This window comes from Varroa destructor, unplaced genomic scaffold (genome assembly GCF_002443255.2).
Source record: "Varroa destructor unplaced genomic scaffold, Vdes_3.0 BEIS01000001.1, whole genome shotgun sequence".
Taxonomy (NCBI): domain Eukaryota; kingdom Metazoa; phylum Arthropoda; class Arachnida; order Mesostigmata; family Varroidae; genus Varroa; species Varroa destructor.
Window position 1 is genome coordinate 12,720,125 of NW_019211454.1, and position 16,411 is coordinate 12,736,535.

The following is a 16,411-nucleotide window of genomic DNA, read 5'->3' on the forward strand; positions in this document are numbered from 1 at the left end:
AATCACAGTTTTGCTGAACTTTAATTGGTCAAGCATAAAAAACCCTTCGACGTAATTGGCTGTCGAATATTGCTCCCATCAGTTAAGAGCAGATGTTAAGGTATATGTGCCCTTGTGGAGGCTCAATAAAAAAAAGATAAGGTTTGCATGCATACTGAGTTTAACTTTATAGCAATATTAGTGGACTCTCTTTTCAGGTGTTTCGAAATAATTGGTCTTACAGAGTTGGCAAATCCTAAAACCCCGCGCTACAAGGGACTTCAGTCTCATGCTCAGCTTATTCGCTACTTGATTGCAGATAATATTATTTATATTCGTTGTTGTCTTGTTTAGAAACAAGTGTGAATCATCCTTATAACAGCATTTGGGTGAAATCATAAACGAGGTCCTCTACTTGATATCTACTTGTCGCTTGCTAATCGTTCGCCCCCTTCCCCCCCAAGAGCTGCAATGTATGATTAGCCATCACAACCAAACGGGATTCTGTATTATGTCCGTTTACTCTGACACATTAGCGCTCTTTGTGTCTAAAATGTCTGTCTATGCTAAATGCTGGACGAATTTTAAAATTTGCCGCCATACAAGACACTGCGATCCCTGACAGCACAAGGCACAATGTTAACAAAAGGTATCCTAGACCACACAATAAATACAAGAGAGTTGAAGCAGTACGGACATGTTGTGCCCTCAGTTAAGTCAAAACTTCTAGTAATCTCGTTTACTACCAGGCTTAGCGTTTCATTTAGAAATCTGAACGTGCTACTACGCAGTTATTTCTCACAGACCGTAATCATTTACGATGATCTTCCAGAGGTTTCTTTCCACTTTTCTTAATCGCTGATCGTCGAGGCAATTCCAGTATCACCCATACACAGACGAGCTTTCCGAGACGCTTGGAGAGAGTTGGTCATCGCCGACTCGTACATGAACGTAGAGCTTATGGGTGAAACGGGTTGGGCTAAAATCATCAACTCTTAAAGTGACTCTTTTCACTGCCTGTGAGCTCCCCATAAATGGTCTTTCCTTGGTGTTTCGTATTCAGCAGCTCGGCGATTGTCAGCCTGATTCGGGTTTGCCTTTCCTATGACCTGGGAACCATATTAGAGACGCTACTTCTCTGTGCATCTAATCATGACCACGAATCTGGTGTGTAATCTGTGTATCGCATTTATCAAGTATTCAAAGTAATCTATACAAATCTGATTGACAAATCGATGGTGTTAACTGGGAGCCCCACTGCGAATGTCTGTGAACATCAGTTGCTACTGTTTCGTAGATATAACGACGAGGAACATTGAGTTCTCTGGTTACCTTCGCTGTAACTAAATCGTGCGTTATCATCTTTCAATAGTTTAAGAATATACGACAAGAGGTTAGTATGACGCAACTGTATGTGAATAATATTGTTTCTATTGGGTGGGGTTCTTGAAACCCTCGACCCAAAAGAGAACCCACATGTCCCGTGATTGTAGTATATGTCGAATATAATTGCATACATTTAATTTAAACCCACTAAACTTTAATTCATTCCAGTTATCTTGCCGCATTGCAATTCCTTAGATAATCAGGTCTATCGCTGGGTACGAAGTTCCAATGAACTGCCTATAAGTTCAGCTAGATTAAAAACATATTCCCCTGCCACAATTTTCATATCTGCGATCTACTTATTTTTAGATAGATACAGTTCAAACAATATACATACGTGCAATGAAAGTGTTATTTTTTAGGGGGAATAATTATCTGTATCAGTTGCACAATGCTACCGTAACTGCATATAAGGTTAAGGGATCTGGCTGGTAGATGAGTCAGCCCTAGCACAGAAAACCATAATATCTGAGGATTTGTCGATAAAGAATGCGAGCAAAGCGCTTCGTTAACTTCAATGCATGACCTTCCTCGTTTTGGTCGAGACAACGAGATAATTAGGGCCGACGTCGCTGCCTGACAGATGGTAAAAAACCTCGAGCGCAATTTTAGTCTACTCATCTGACACGTCAAGTTTATCTATATAGGCGTATATGTAGAAACTTATATACAGAAACACTGACAGGTGTTCGTTTTTCCTAGTGAACGTTACTAAGCGACCTTATGGGAGTCAAATTGCTTGTCGTGGTTGATAGTGCTTAACCTTAAGCTAAGGGTTTCGGCTAAAATTCTATCTACTGTACACTTCTACGATCACATAGCCTGTATATATATATATATATATATATATTTGTTTAGCCGGTGGAAATAAAGCGCCCTTAAATAGCATGACACCCTTTAATAATAACAAGTACCTAAACATTAGGTTAACAATGCAAATTCCCGCGCTCAGTAATCCACCACTTCTCTGTGGCCTCGAATAAATTTTATTTTTTCAAAATTTTATACAATTAACATCAACTATAGAATTTCGATATAAATAAAAATTGCGATCGCGCATCATTGAGGCCCCATTGAGTCAGCGGCGATGAGGTAGAGCGTCGGAAGCAAGCCTACCTTAAGAAGTTGCTTGGCGACGAATAGGCGGAGAATTAATTCAGTTTTTACACAACTATTGAAAAACGAGCGCTCTGCAGCTGAAGAACGTATTAGGATTACATATGCTTTCTTTATAGTTAGAACTCTTATTAGTTACGAAATTACTAATATAATAATATATATATAATTAGTCCAACTATAATAATAACAGTAGTAATAACAATAATTGTTGTTGAAATTGTATGTATTCACAGAAAAGCATACGGCTTTCATAAAATTTCATATGATAATGCTAAATGGTTATGGTTAAGATAGTGGTAAATTAACGAAACACTTGTATAAAATAGGTCATATATATGTGACACTAACCCACTAGCTCTCGTTGGTGCAGTAATCGATCTAAGCTGGCAGTCTCTTCAGTACAATACAGTTAGGTGTCTGCAAATAGGTCTCGAACCTGGGTCATTTCACGGATTCCCTTCGCGAGTTCCGTGTTCGATGTCGCCGCTCGACTACATCATACAGCTAGCTCCTAGCACGAAACGCAACGGAATCTGCCTGTTCGCCTGATGCCCGTTGGGATTCGAACCTAAGCCACAACGTTCCCAAGGGTCCATTAAGCTACCACGTGATACGCTCTAATCTAAAGAGGATAAAACTCTGTAGTGAACGAATGGTCCACAATAAGATCGTGAAATATATTATCGTGAATTTCAATCCTATTTGCGGTAACTAGTTGATTTTTGTGCTATTATGAAATCAGTGTTTGTTTTAAATGATCTTGGTTAGAATAGTCTATTATAGTAGTCTCAAAAGAAGGATCGGAAATCTGCGCCTTGGACTGACTGGCTAAAACGTGGCAGCGTTGTCCATGGGCGTTAATAGGGAAAGGAGCGTGTACGGTGCAGCCTGTAGCTACCTCATCATGCGTGTGCAGGTTCTCGGTGTAGCTTTCTGATGTCAACAATGAACAACACTTCTACTGGACCGCATGTTTTTAATGCCGAGCCTTTTTGGTCAGACCAGCTCTGCTTACAAAAATTTTGAGAACTTATATTGCCGCATATATATATAAACAAACATTTTTCGCTTTATATATATATATATATATAGATGAGATAACGCACTAGGAAAAAGTAACAGATGCGCTGAAGTTATGGGCATCTGCACCAACTTGAATTGTTGTCGGTATTAGTCCAAACCTAAGCAAAGTTTAATAAGAAAAATTTCTAATAGCGAGACTGTAAATTGCTTCGAAGGAAGTTAATGAGGGCAATGTTCGTTAATATATGTACAAACCCTGAACGTTTAAAGAGTTGAAACTTTTTTGTCTATAGAGCTTTTGGGGGGCGAAACAGTTTCTGATGTGCGGCGAGATGTTTAAATATAGTTTATACTCGACTGGAAAGTAAATTATTGCCCTATGCGTTTGGCAACATAAGAGCATAGACACGTATCTAATAATTAGATCAGCTTTAATTTAATCTAAATAGATACATTTTAAGAAACGGGTTTTTACCTTTGAGACTTGCCCCATGCAAATCATGACACCAATAAACAAAAACTGATTATTCACTTTGCATGAATATATGCCTCGCTCCCTTTACGGCAAATACTGAGCGGAAGGACTTTCGTCCTTACTTGTTGATTTTTCTCAGTGAATTGCTGTCAGTATGGAAAAGAGTGACCCTTGACTGGTGCGATGGACGTCTCAGTTAATCTCAGCCAGACCCCCGTGCCACCGTCATTTTACTACGTGTCTCTGACGGCTGTCACTAGCAGGGTCTTGGCGATCGGTGGTTTTTGTGCGTAAATCAAACCCAGCCTGTTACGTTACGCCGTTGAGGCGAGATCATTCAGTCGCTTGTAGTGGCAGCCACTAGTCGAATGTGAGTTGGCCTACCTGACAGATAATCTTCCATTCTTTATCGTGAACAGCATCCGCAGCAAGACCCACCAGAGGGAGGCACGATGCTATCTCTGTAGTGAGCGGCAGGTTGATGCCAAGAATCACGTCTTTTATCGCTGCCGAGGTCGGTGCTGGCGCAGGCGCTGGCTGGACCTGGTTAAATGACCGGCAAAATGTGCCTAGTGGGCGGGAGGGGGGCAACAGTAAAACGGGAAACGTGCAGAGTGGGCCAATTGCATCTCTCTTTTAACGCTATTAGGGCCGGCTGTCCTTATAGGGGAAAGAGCTAACCTTGTATAACATCATTCATATGTTTGACACCGCGCAAAAGTTGTTTGTAAGTAAATAACTTATCGTGCCAGTTGAAAGAAAAGCGTCAAAAGGAGCCGTAGCTGCGCCGTTGGACAAGTGTTGCAAGCATGTCGAAATGAAGCCAAACAGGAATTTTAGCATGATCCCACAGATGGAGGCATGTAGATATGGTGAAGTGTCATATTAATCACTGCAGATTCTTCTTAGTCTTTCACTACACAATACGTAACTTACCAGCTCTGTGTCTACGATTTGTCCTGAACAGCGAACCTATCGCTGAGGAACCTATACGAGAATGTGCTTTCAGAAGGCAATGGTTTGATAGTTGAAATTGTGAATTTCTTAGACAAACATATGATCGCTATTCAAGATAGATATTCAAAAAGAACAGGTGAATTAATTTTAATTTGAATTACTTCCTTGGTTTGAACGGGCAATTGATACGATGCTATTGTTTTGTACCGAAAAGCAGTTGTGCCATGACGCTGCAGCAAAATTCAGCATCGAAAGATGAACGATCCCTGCCACCTGGAATACCTTTACCTTCGCTGGATAATAACTCGCGCTTAGCGTCCACAATGCACGAAGCCATCGATGCAAAACGCCACTTCACCCAAAGGGAGTTTCTCATTATGCTGTTCCTGTCAATAGCCTGTCTCACCGAGGGATCGTGCTTCGCTCATATCAGCCCCTTTTATGCTGAAGAAGTAAGTTCGTCAAGCTTTGTTAAAACGTATACATTCAATGATAATCTTCTGTGATCCTTAGATTATCATTTCTTTCATAGCAATGCTTCTAGTCTTCCAAATAGTTAGTTACCTAAATATGGCAGTCTGTGCGTTTTTTGAAAAATAGCGCCATGACAATTGCATTTGTGCTAATTCCACAAATATACTACATAGCCGATTCACTGCTTTCATGTGTGGATCATCACGGTCTTGCCCCCCTCCCGTCGCATTCTATTGTGTACGTCTCAATATCGGTTGGCCAAAAAGGTTCAAGTTTCCAGTTTGAAGGTTAACTGTGGCTGGACCTAATCGCATTGTCACAATGAATCGTCTAAAGCTAAGAAGCGAAAAAAAAAGTAACAGTGGACCTAATTTAGATATAGAAGGAGGGTGACGCCGGCTGGGGACTTCGAGCGTCCTCTTAACATGATAGCCCCACTGCACGGACTTACGAATGACGCTCGAACACAGGAATGGAGCTAAACTACTAGAAAGCTGGCTAGTATTTGTCCTTCAGGCGAGTTCGGCTCGGAAGCGAAACTAATGAAAGTTGTGTCGCTGTACATCCGCTATAAGGTCACATCAGTGCTGTAGCCGAAAGAAATTTCACTTTTCTCAATTTGGCGCCTCATTCCCTACCGATTTCCCTTGCCGACCCCTACTAGGATTTTACACGGCGACAGATATGAAATTGCTGGTATGAGATGCCCAAGGATGTCCTATCAAAGGGCATCTCTTCGCCTTCAAATCATTTTTCGAGTCCGGGCCACGCCGATCCCGAAGGGTCGTAATACTGTGCCACCAAAGATCCTATTCGGTTGTCGGCTGTTACGTATGCCGGCTGTGAGACCCTGTCTCAGGAGGTTCTGGAGATGAGAGGGGCCAATTTCAAATTTAAATTCACCGTCTGTTACCCACATGGTGGCTTGGTTTCCTTCTAAGGCCTAGGTGCCTGCCCTCTGCAAGTCAAGTTGAGCAAGACGAACTAGGGGCTTCTTGTAGTGGCAGTAGCGACGACTAGGTTAGCATGTGTCAACTTCCTTTGTATCGAAACGGAAAAGATAGATGCATTTTCCACAACTACACTATTCTAAAACCGGTTTGGCTATCCATGTATGTACCGGGACCTGGCAGAAACACATGACGGTTCATACAAATAAGTTCTCACTGGAGTCCCACCCAATACTAACGCCACCTTTTTAGTTAAGGACGACGTGGTCAGTTGTTGCGTTATTTTTAAGGCCTTAGAAAAAAGCATTCGCAATGTCAGCTGGCGGTGAGGAACTTTCGCATTTTTTTGCCAACAATAAAAAAAAAAGACAATTCTGAAAACCTATACCGCAACGGTAGCGGTATCCAGACACTTTTTTGCAGGATCAAATTCTTAACTGCATAGAAGTTTCACCGCAGAACTGAAAACGTTGGTGACAGCCATTACGTGGCCCATGCCACAGCTCTACTTGTGTTGCTTGTTGTTTATTCTTAGTATAATATATCGGTGGGAGGACACCGATACGCCGAAATGCCCAGCAACTGAGAAAAAAGCCAGAGAGGAGAAGTGCGCACAAGAAACATCTACTGAAAACCACCAGCTGTTACGCGCTCGAGCTTACACATCGAGTTGCCTGATCGAAACATCTCTAATGTTTCGTGTGTGTGTGTCTCGGTGGACACGTAGGTCTTGTATGATATGGAGATGGGTTACCGCGCCTATTGGCCTGGCGTGCCATATAGGACATATGTAGAACGCGTGAAGCGACCCGAGGGGCGTGCATTTCTAAACGGACGCAGGCAGAATGTCGTGAGGATCATGCACATAAACATGAGGATCTGCCACCCTCTGTAGCGTTTCGCCTGTCCACAATAGAGACGGTCAGCGGCTATCAAGTAAAAAGCTATAGACACCACTTGAAGCCGTGTCCAGCGATCCTCCTGAGGCGTCAGTTGTTGACGTTCTTGTTGTTGTTGAAGTGTCGAACACCAGTGTCGCAGTGTTACAATATAGAAAGGTCGACTCGGTCGAAATGCCGTGAACTTGCCTTATTTCGATGTTGGCACAAATTTGTGAATCTGTCAACACATTGAGAACGTTCTCTCTCTCTCTCTCTCTCTCTCTCTCTCTCTCTCTCTCTCTGAAGAGTTGAAAGTAAATGTATGGTAAGTAGTTACTTTCTAAAATTTAACAACATATAGCATTCTTTATATGGTTTGACAACTTTCTTCTTTGAAATACATATCTGCGTATGCTATATCTTGACCGTCAGCGTCTTAATGGCGTGGCCACTCATTCTATTGGAGTTGCTATCGGCATAGATCAATAAAACGGCATATATTCGAAACGAGTCACATATGTATCTACTGCAAGTAAGATTTTCTGCTAAGGTAATTTGAACTACACGATTTTGTTTCAGCTGGAGACACGAGGGAATAGCAAGACCCAATACGGAATCCTTTTTGGCTGCTACCCGTTTGTCGGTATGTTCACTGCGCCCATCGTTGGCAAATTGGTACGTTTCATTTTTTTTCCTAAGAAAAATTCAGCATCCGGCGAAATAAATTCGGCGAACCGCAATGCTACTGATTACCTTAATCATAAACTGGATTGTTCGTTCGTTGACTGAAGTTTTTGATAAACCCTGCAATTAGATCTACACCCATAGAGGCAAAGATTTTAAGATAGGTGTGGTGGGCAATTCATTACCATCTTACGCCTCAAAATTCACTTTTATTCGGCCAAATATGGAATCTAATTCAATCGTCAACGCCATCGAAGACTTCGGTATCCTACAGTGTGAAACTCACTCGTAATCCCTGTCGATTTTATTCAAATTTTGTAATAAAAAAAACAAAGAAAAAAAAAAAAAAAAAAAAAAAAAAGGTAATCACCAAATGCAAACGTTATAAAGCGCCTAAACGTCTCAGGGAGATGTTCTTCTATAGGTACATTATCGTCGGGGAGTGCGTTATTTACCCCGATGCAAACTATAGAAGGTGCGAGCGACGAGTAACATACATCACAATATAGAGACAATGAGATATTGTCACTTCGATCACAGAGTAGAATATCTACCGTCACTTTCGACGTAAGACTAGAGTAAAGCGTGCCCTGTACGCTGTAAATTATATCCTACTCAATCTTGATAATTTTAAAATTTCCCGCTGGAAACGATTAGGCATGATCTTATTTTTGATTAAAAGTATCCAAACAATTCCGACGCGCGGTCTTTCGAAGACAATGCTATTTCTAGACTAGTAGGCTATGAGATGATAAATGATTGTATCATTCGTGGACCTATATTCATATTTTCAGCTGGTGAGAACAATTCGAGCAAAGAACATGCTTGTTTGGGGAATGCTTCTAGACGCCCTGTTCACAATTGCCACTGGGTATGTTGCTCGGTCAAATTCAGTTATTATAGATAGTACGAGATCATTTCAATATACGTATGTTGGATTAGCTTGATCTTCGCCACCAATGGTTCCGCTAATGTGCTATTGTACTTTTGATATTTACAAATCGTCCGTTGTGATATCAGCTTTCTCACATGGATTGACGGCTACCCGTTTTTCTATTTCGGGCTATTGCTTCGGTCCCTGCAGTCGGTGGGGTTCTCGATGGCGTGCACCACGTTTTACGCAATTATCGGCGCTGAGCTTGGACCTTGGGCTCACATCTGCCTGGTAGGTTTTACAAATATTGCATACAATTGAATTGTCTACACAATCGTACAATGTCACACATTATATTCCTGTGTATATCTTTTCAACACGGGCGAGTAAACCCTCGTTGGCGAGTAAGCCAACGGGAACGTTTCAACTTCTAACAGCATTTTTTTTTGTTGTAATTTGTTTGTGTTTACGTAATAAAACGATGCTTGTTTATATGATCGTCATGCACGAGCCGGTGTTTAGGGTTGGATAGTTTTACATGCAATGTGTGCATTGTTATAGTACTGGCGTCAAATATTAGCTGACCCGACTGTCACATCGTTCTATATATGCCGCTTTGTACATAGTGAAAACATGGTACGGTATCATGTAGGTGAAAACTGAGAAGTTGTACAGGCTAAAGTTTTTCGTCATGATAACCTATCCTTAGTAGAGAAGTTACCTCAGCAGGTCATATCGCTGGCAAACTTCATAGAACATCCTTTCATACAGGCATCTTATGCGAAAAATTTGGCCAAAAGAGTATTCCCTTTTGAAGTGACATTTACATAAATTTTCACTTATTGGCTGTTTTGGATTTCCTCAACAGGCTTGAAAACTTGTCCACAGATATATATATATATATATATACAGAACGAGGGGTAAATCTCAAATTATAAAAACCCTAAGTAGATATAAAAAGTGCCTACATAAAGCTAAAGTTCAGTTATGCAAAAGCTTTCAAGCTTCCAGGGTCGACCCCAAACACGGCTTCATCGCTATTCCCGTAGGCGTCTTTCACAAGCGGCATATTTCCCTACGAACATTGCTATCATATACACAATATACATGACTTCATATCGATGGGAGAGTATTTACATAATGTACTCTGTCAGCTGAGAAGTTGAGGCAATGCAAAATGGGGACGCGCTAGCGGGTGTAATAGTAGACATTGTGTTGAGTATCTACGACATATTGATGACGAGTGAGAATCAACGGCAGTAGTGGCGGGCGTTGAGGGTGCCATCTTCGCTAGCCCCAACAGGAATTAGGGGCTGCTAGATACGCACATTCATGTGTCCTAACAAGAACCTGCTTATCTGGCAGAACGATCAACTGGGCGGCCATGTCTGTTTTTCCCCATTTGATTTGTGTAAGCCTATTTCGTCCTATTCCTAGACTAAGTGGTATATCCATGAGGGGTTAGTAGTACGCCGTGTCGGCAGAGAGCCCTGTGCAGCACTGCTATCAAAGGAGCGTCAGGCACCGGCTGTTCTAGCTTTTTTCACTGGAGTTTTCGTTTCAATTTCACTTTGGTGCTGGATAAACTATTGAATAAAAGAGTGTATTTTGTCTAATTGATAGAAATCATTGCGGGCTGGATTCAGAACTTTCGAATATACTATCTTACTTGCTCATTAGACAGTGTCAACCAATGAATGTAAGCATCTTATAGACGAAATCAAGCAAACTGATGGTACCGTATACAAGGTGCATCAGGTACGTCTGAGTGTGTTGTCCGTCCATGATGAATTACTCACACCGGTTGCAGCCAAGTTCTATTTATGAAAAGGATGTGACCAAACGATTAACGCCAGTTTTGAGTTAGCGGTCGACTGAATTCGTCAGCAGGAGATGTAGCCCAGTTGTCTATTGCCTTCAATGGAATTACTTCAAGAAAAGATGACGAGAAGTAAACGATGCTGAACACGACCATGTTGTTTTGATTGTGTCCGCGTCAGTCAAGTATCGTTCTACGTTAGCGTTAGCGTTACCATTCTTAGCTTAGCGATAAGCTGTGTTGTCGTTCTGACGACTAAACCTCTAAATCAGAAATGGCAAGATAACAATTTTAGATAAATAAGAAAATCGTTAACAATGCCGACAATGTGAACGTTGCAACTAATACATATAACCATATATATATATATATATATATATATATGTTCAACAATTGTTAGGATGCTAAAGGATATAATAGGGCTTATGCGATATCATATATGACCTGCGGTATAAAATTGCTATTTTTATTGACTTCAGTGAAGTAAAGATTACCGTTATCTCTGCTGTAGTATGTTAACTGATTTCTAATGGGTGGCTTTATGTAAATTTTCGTTATTTCTATGTTTATCTACTTTTGCTAATTTCAGCCAATTATCGAAACCATCTATGGAGCCAGTGTGGTAATAGGTCCAGCCATTGGCGGATTTATGTATGAGGTAGAGGTTACTGAAGCTTCATTTACTTCTGAGTATTTCTCTACTTTTATCTTTTTTTGCTATTCAATAGATTTTTTATAAATTGTAGCTATGACAAATTACGGGCTCTGAGCTTGTTTTTTTCGCACGTTAGCGCAGTCTTCGTGAAGTATCATATGTTTTCAAGATCGTATAAAAGGTAAAAGCAAATACATTTTTTTGAATGAATTCTTAATTAGAATATAATAAAGTAATAACTAGTTTAAACATTTGAGGTACATTTTACGTAAACTCTCTAATGCGTAAGAGGTTCCATGTCAATTAGCTGTTCTTTCGGTAATCACTGGGAGCGTATGTTGAAGTACTCGTATATTTTTCGGTTATTTCAGCGGGGAGGGTTCAAGTTACCGTTTTTCTTTCTCGGCATAAGCACCCTCATTACGACGTTCCTCATCATGGCTACATTCCCTGTCGTTCGTACGTGCTCCTTCTGTTGTTACCCTGATTATCATCTTATTATTAGTTTTTTTTTTTAATTTTTAGCTTGTTAATTCTTTGTGTCACTCATTTTTCAAATATATGGTTGAGATGAAGGATTATAAGTGATGCAAGTGCGCTTTGTTTGGTAGAATACTATTTTTAACATAGTCAATCGAAATACTGTGACTTTAATGTAATAGTACTGCTAATCGGTCGTCGTCGTTATATATGTACGGTTCTTCGTTAGCATTGATCCTTGTGAACAAACTTGTCAAGTTAGTTATATGTGTATTTTAGTTAAAATGTGTGTGGAGGGTCCCGAAATACTCTTTATCATATGCGAGCTTCGAATTTCAACAGTTTTATCAAAATTCCGTTAACTTACGTGCCATTTTTTCTTTCGTCTATTCGGGTGCATCAATTATTCAATTATGCTCATTCAGGTAAAGGTACACAAAGTTCACGCTTCCAGTCGAGCTGTCTACTGGATATCCGTATTATACTTAACTTGCTCATGGTAATGTCTACCTTCATTATTGTGGGCTTCAACGACGCCACCCTAGCACTTCATCTACGCCAGTTCGCCCTCTCCCCGACGATGACAGGCTTATCCTTTATCATTTGTGGAGGTTTCTATTCGGTGTCAAGCGTTTTCTGGGGCATTATGTGCAAGCGAGTCGTACGTATCCTAATATGCTTAATTGATGCTGCTGTTATTATTATCATTATATTTAATTTTCTTATAAATTTCATCATTACCTTTATCATGTGTCGTCGATTCGCAGAGGGACCCACGGTTCATCGTTCTGTGTGGGGCCGTCCTGACAAACATCGCTGTCGCCCTGGTCGGCCCGTTGCCTTTCATTACGGTAGAGGCCACTCTTACTCTCGTGCTCGTTATGCAAGCCTTCATGGGTACCGGCTACGGACCGTCGTTCGTGTGCTCTTTCATGCACAGTCTCCACGTCCTCACGTACGTAAGCATCTCAATTTTCTTATCCGCGATTTCGGTGCGCCATGAGTTTTTCTAGGACAACCTCGTTTATCTTCTTTCTATCCCTTTTCTTTCATTCGTAATACAAGCTTTATCGGACTACAGCTCAATTTTCGCCTCATTTAAACAGGTATTAAATCAGTGAGAATTTTGCAATTGCCACTATTCATCTTTAATGAAAACCCTAAAGTGTAGTGTAATCTCGACGGTCGATGATGAATGTATGTCATTCCTTGTTGTTGCCTACAGGACAGAAAAAGGATTACCGGATGATCTCGGCACGTACGCTATGCTCTCGGGCATCTTTATGCCAGCGTGTTTCTTCGGCAACGCTGTGGGCCCAGTGCTTGGGGGAATTCTGCTTGATTACTACGGCTATCGACACGCTACCTTGTTGATGTTTCTCATCGTTTTAGCAATGGTATGCTTTATACAAGTTGATGCCCTGTTGCAACTGCGTGCAGGACTTCGTCGGGATTTCATGTTATGTCCTACTATTTATTACATTTTACCTTGTTCCTTTGTTCATTGCAGTTGCTGTTGGTGTCTGCGTCTGTCATACACGACAATTGTATACGACCCAAGCGTACCGCAGATGAGAATAGAACTTAGAACAAGCGCGCTATAGTTAGCACCCAACAGGATGAACCAAAACATGGTTATGACAATAATTCAAACCTGTTAAGGAAACTTTTCGATTATCCTGTCATCAAAACGAATGGACCTATTTTCACTAACATGTGAAAAGGCCAGCTTAAACTACCGCTGGCTGATAACTAGCAAGTTGAGATTCAGACGTTCAAGCCGACAGGTAGATTGTCGAGATCTAGAACCCACTTTGCTTTAAGCTGGTCTTCCGAAGACGAGAGCAGACTGTATAGATGCAATGTCATAAGGCAAGCAACAACCAAGATTAGGCTGTTGTTTATCCTCCTTGCTTGCTACCTACTAGCATTTTGGTAAATTTTCATAGCCTACTCACGACGTACGTGGGAAAATAGAATGTTTAAGCGGACACACAACAGGTGCATTCGTTGTTGCCAACGCGAAAGAAACGCGCGTCCGTCCCTAGGTGAGATCAATACTATCCTAAATAAGTTCAACTTTAGTGAAAATAAGGAAGAACGCGATACAAAGCAACGCTTTTAACCGCATTCTCTACCCGATTCCTATCCACAATCGAGTGGAATCTCTTCGCGGTTTTCTTAAAACCCTATCAATTCTAACAAAATATAATCTTACAAATGCTCTTAACTATACAAAATTCCGCTCGCTCGAGAAACAGAAATATCGATAAATAAGTCGTTTGTGAGATTACATTAACTTTAACTAAATGCCTTCAAATTGTCAATAAGGATCCTATTTATTATAGCTAAATCAGTAGCTTGCAAAAGCAAGGACGACTTAGCAAGGCGAGGCCTAATCTATAGGGCCCAACCATATGTCGCAGCGGCTTGATTGCACTGAGTTAATGCCACCGTTTCTATCAAGAGTCAATTTATACGATGAACATTTGCGGACCCGATACGAAACGAAACTATAAATAATAAGTTGATACATTTAGATGAGATAGTTTCAGTATAACTTATTTGCGACAACCGGCCATAAGGCCTGATGTAAATAGACGTTAGAAATTAACCTAATGTCAGCAGATATGCGCCCCAATAAATATATAGATAGAACTAAATAGTGCTAATATGTATAGATACGATACTAGGCGTATTTTAACTCACTATAAAAAAAAAAACCGCATATTTTGGTTACGAACGTTTGTCTTCGATTTCATTAAATCGCCATTACCGCCCTGCATCGCGGGCGTCGACCCAAGCGTTTTGGGCATTTCTTCATTCGAGTTCGTCGCGATTCTGTCTGCAGTAGTATTTTAACAACAGTGTGCGTTATTTAGATGTTTTTTTTTTCTTTCAAATAACTAACACACTGCCTCGTCAGGACAACTATATTTTATTCTTTTTTCGTTTTTTGTCAAAGTTTTTTCACAAATTTCGTTCTAACATCGACTCGATTGGTGATTAACGGCGAGCATCATGCCAACTTCTACGAGTAGCTTAAACTGACCTCCGAATTCAACTACGAGAAAGTCAAAGCATCTAACTTGTTAAAGGGACCTGAAATTTGTACGTACGCGCTCATCGTCTGACCGCGATTTTCGTTGCATTTGTAATTTTCTCTTATCATCGCAGTTGCGCTTTTCTCTGATCGCCGATCGATGGCACACGCGCCAACTTAGGCAATAGTGATCTATTTATGGATTATCGCTACGATCACACCGGTTCCACAGATGATATTATCTCCCAGTTGGAAGCGACAGATCATTCTGCGCTCGTTTGTCCGCAGTAACCGCAGGCGAACTCGGCACCTCCACTTCTTCAAACGCTCTGTGAATGAAACACCGTCACGTCACTCGGTTTCGAAGTACCAAAAGAAACGCCTGCAATGATCAGTCACTTGGCACTTTTATAGTACTTCGTACTGCAGCAAATACTCGTCAGCCGTCTCGACCGCATATGAGATATAGTAGGCACCGACTATGTTAGGAAGATATTAGCGATTGCATAGTGGAAATTAATGTGAAGAATTGTCGACCGTTAACAACGATAGTTTTGCATTTGGTGAAATTTTGGCTCTAAGTAGATGTCAGAGGTCAGGATGAACTTGTCAGAAAATTTCGGTTAGAGATTCAATCAGATGTTTCAGAAGTTGAGTGATTTTTAAGCAATATGTATATATTTTTAACGAGTTCGATAATTGCTTTGGTTAAAATGGACTTTTTTTTTTAATCTAAAAATAGGAGTCAACAACGCTAAAATTTTTACTGAAGAAAAACACGATATTCTATTAAAGTTAACAACAATGAAGATTATGCTGAATGAAGACAATGAAGATATGCTCCTCTACTTGGTACCCTCAAAGTTTTGAAGTATACAAGGATGAGTAAAGCACTTGATTTATAACTGAAAAATAGAAGTGAGATGATTTATTGTCAATAAACTTTAGTGTTGAGCAAATCCTGAAGCGGGTAAATTATTTTCGATGGCTTCTTGTTTTAAGCGTAATAAGCGGAATTACAGTGCGAGAGTGGAAAAAAAAAGGTTGATTCTTGGTTCCTGCATACCCCCTGAAGGGGCGCCAATACGACTTCAGTTAGGAAATACAGATCCTCTCTCTGCTCTAGTGTTGGCTTACACGAAAACGATTTATTTAATTGGCATCAATCAGACAACATTTTCTATACTTACTAAGCAATCGAAGTAGCAAGTCTCAGAAATATTCCTCAAATGTGCCCCCAGTGCCTGTGCAAATAAAAAAAAATACTGCGTAATCAATAATCAAAGTTAGTTTTGATTTTTCCACGCAAGTCTCCTTACGTGCATATCTATCCGCTACTAGTACGCTTCTCATAGCGCTTAAGCTCACTCTTGCCGGGGTATGTATTATTTTAGACAACATGGCGTTGAACTTCTGTGTCGTCTACCAATCTGCTTTTTTGTGGTACTATGAATGCGAGAACGCGTAGAAGAGTCGTATTTTTCGCGAAGTTATTCAACATAGTTTCAGTTGTAGGTTATTCCTCATGAACCATACGCGACCGACCGCATAGCTACAGTATATCTCACCCTCATCTTAACTGAATGCATCGTATATAGTTGTTGATTTGTTC

At 40.6% G+C, this 16,411-nt stretch overlaps 1 protein-coding gene across 8 annotated transcripts; it reads left to right on the forward strand.

Moving 5' to 3' along the window:
* The first annotated feature begins 875 nt into the window (after nt 1–875).
* Nucleotides 876–15,765, forward strand: LOC111255578 (MFS-type transporter SLC18B1-like). 8 transcript variants are annotated; one of them, XR_015328091.1, is made up of 12 exons: nt 878–1,372; nt 5,157–5,391; nt 7,824–7,919; nt 8,723–8,799; nt 8,949–9,093; nt 11,211–11,279; nt 11,648–11,735; nt 12,182–12,417; nt 12,524–12,711; nt 12,982–13,153; nt 13,267–13,804; nt 14,934–15,765. XR_015328091.1 is itself a non-coding variant. In XM_022817684.2 (11 exons), exons 2-11 carry the CDS (start codon nt 5,164–5,166, stop codon nt 13,342–13,344), a joined length of 1,377 nt encoding a protein of 458 aa, XP_022673419.1. In that variant the 5' UTR covers nt 877–1,372; nt 5,154–5,163; the 3' UTR covers nt 13,345–15,765. The 8 variants fall into 8 exon arrangements, 7 of the variants coding, with proteins under 7 accessions (XP_086845913.1, XP_022673419.1, XP_086845904.1 ...); XM_022817684.2 differs by having other exon boundaries at nt 877–1,372; nt 5,154–5,391; nt 13,267–15,765; XM_086989778.1 differs by having other exon boundaries at nt 877–1,146; nt 13,267–15,765.
* The last annotated feature ends 646 nt before the right edge of the window (nt 15,766–16,411 follow it).

Coding starts and splice junctions, on each gene's coding strand:
- LOC111255578 (XM_022817684.2), top strand. CDS start 5,164: ATGACGCTGCAGCAAAATTCAGCATCGAAAGATGAACGATCCCTGCCA. Junction 9,094..11,210: donor CTTGGGCTCACATCTGCCTG/GTAGGTTTTACA, acceptor TGCTAATTTCAG/CCAATTATCGAAACCATCTA. Junction 13,154..13,266: donor TTCTCATCGTTTTAGCAATG/GTATGCTTTATA, acceptor TGTTCATTGCAG/TTGCTGTTGGTGTCTGCGTC.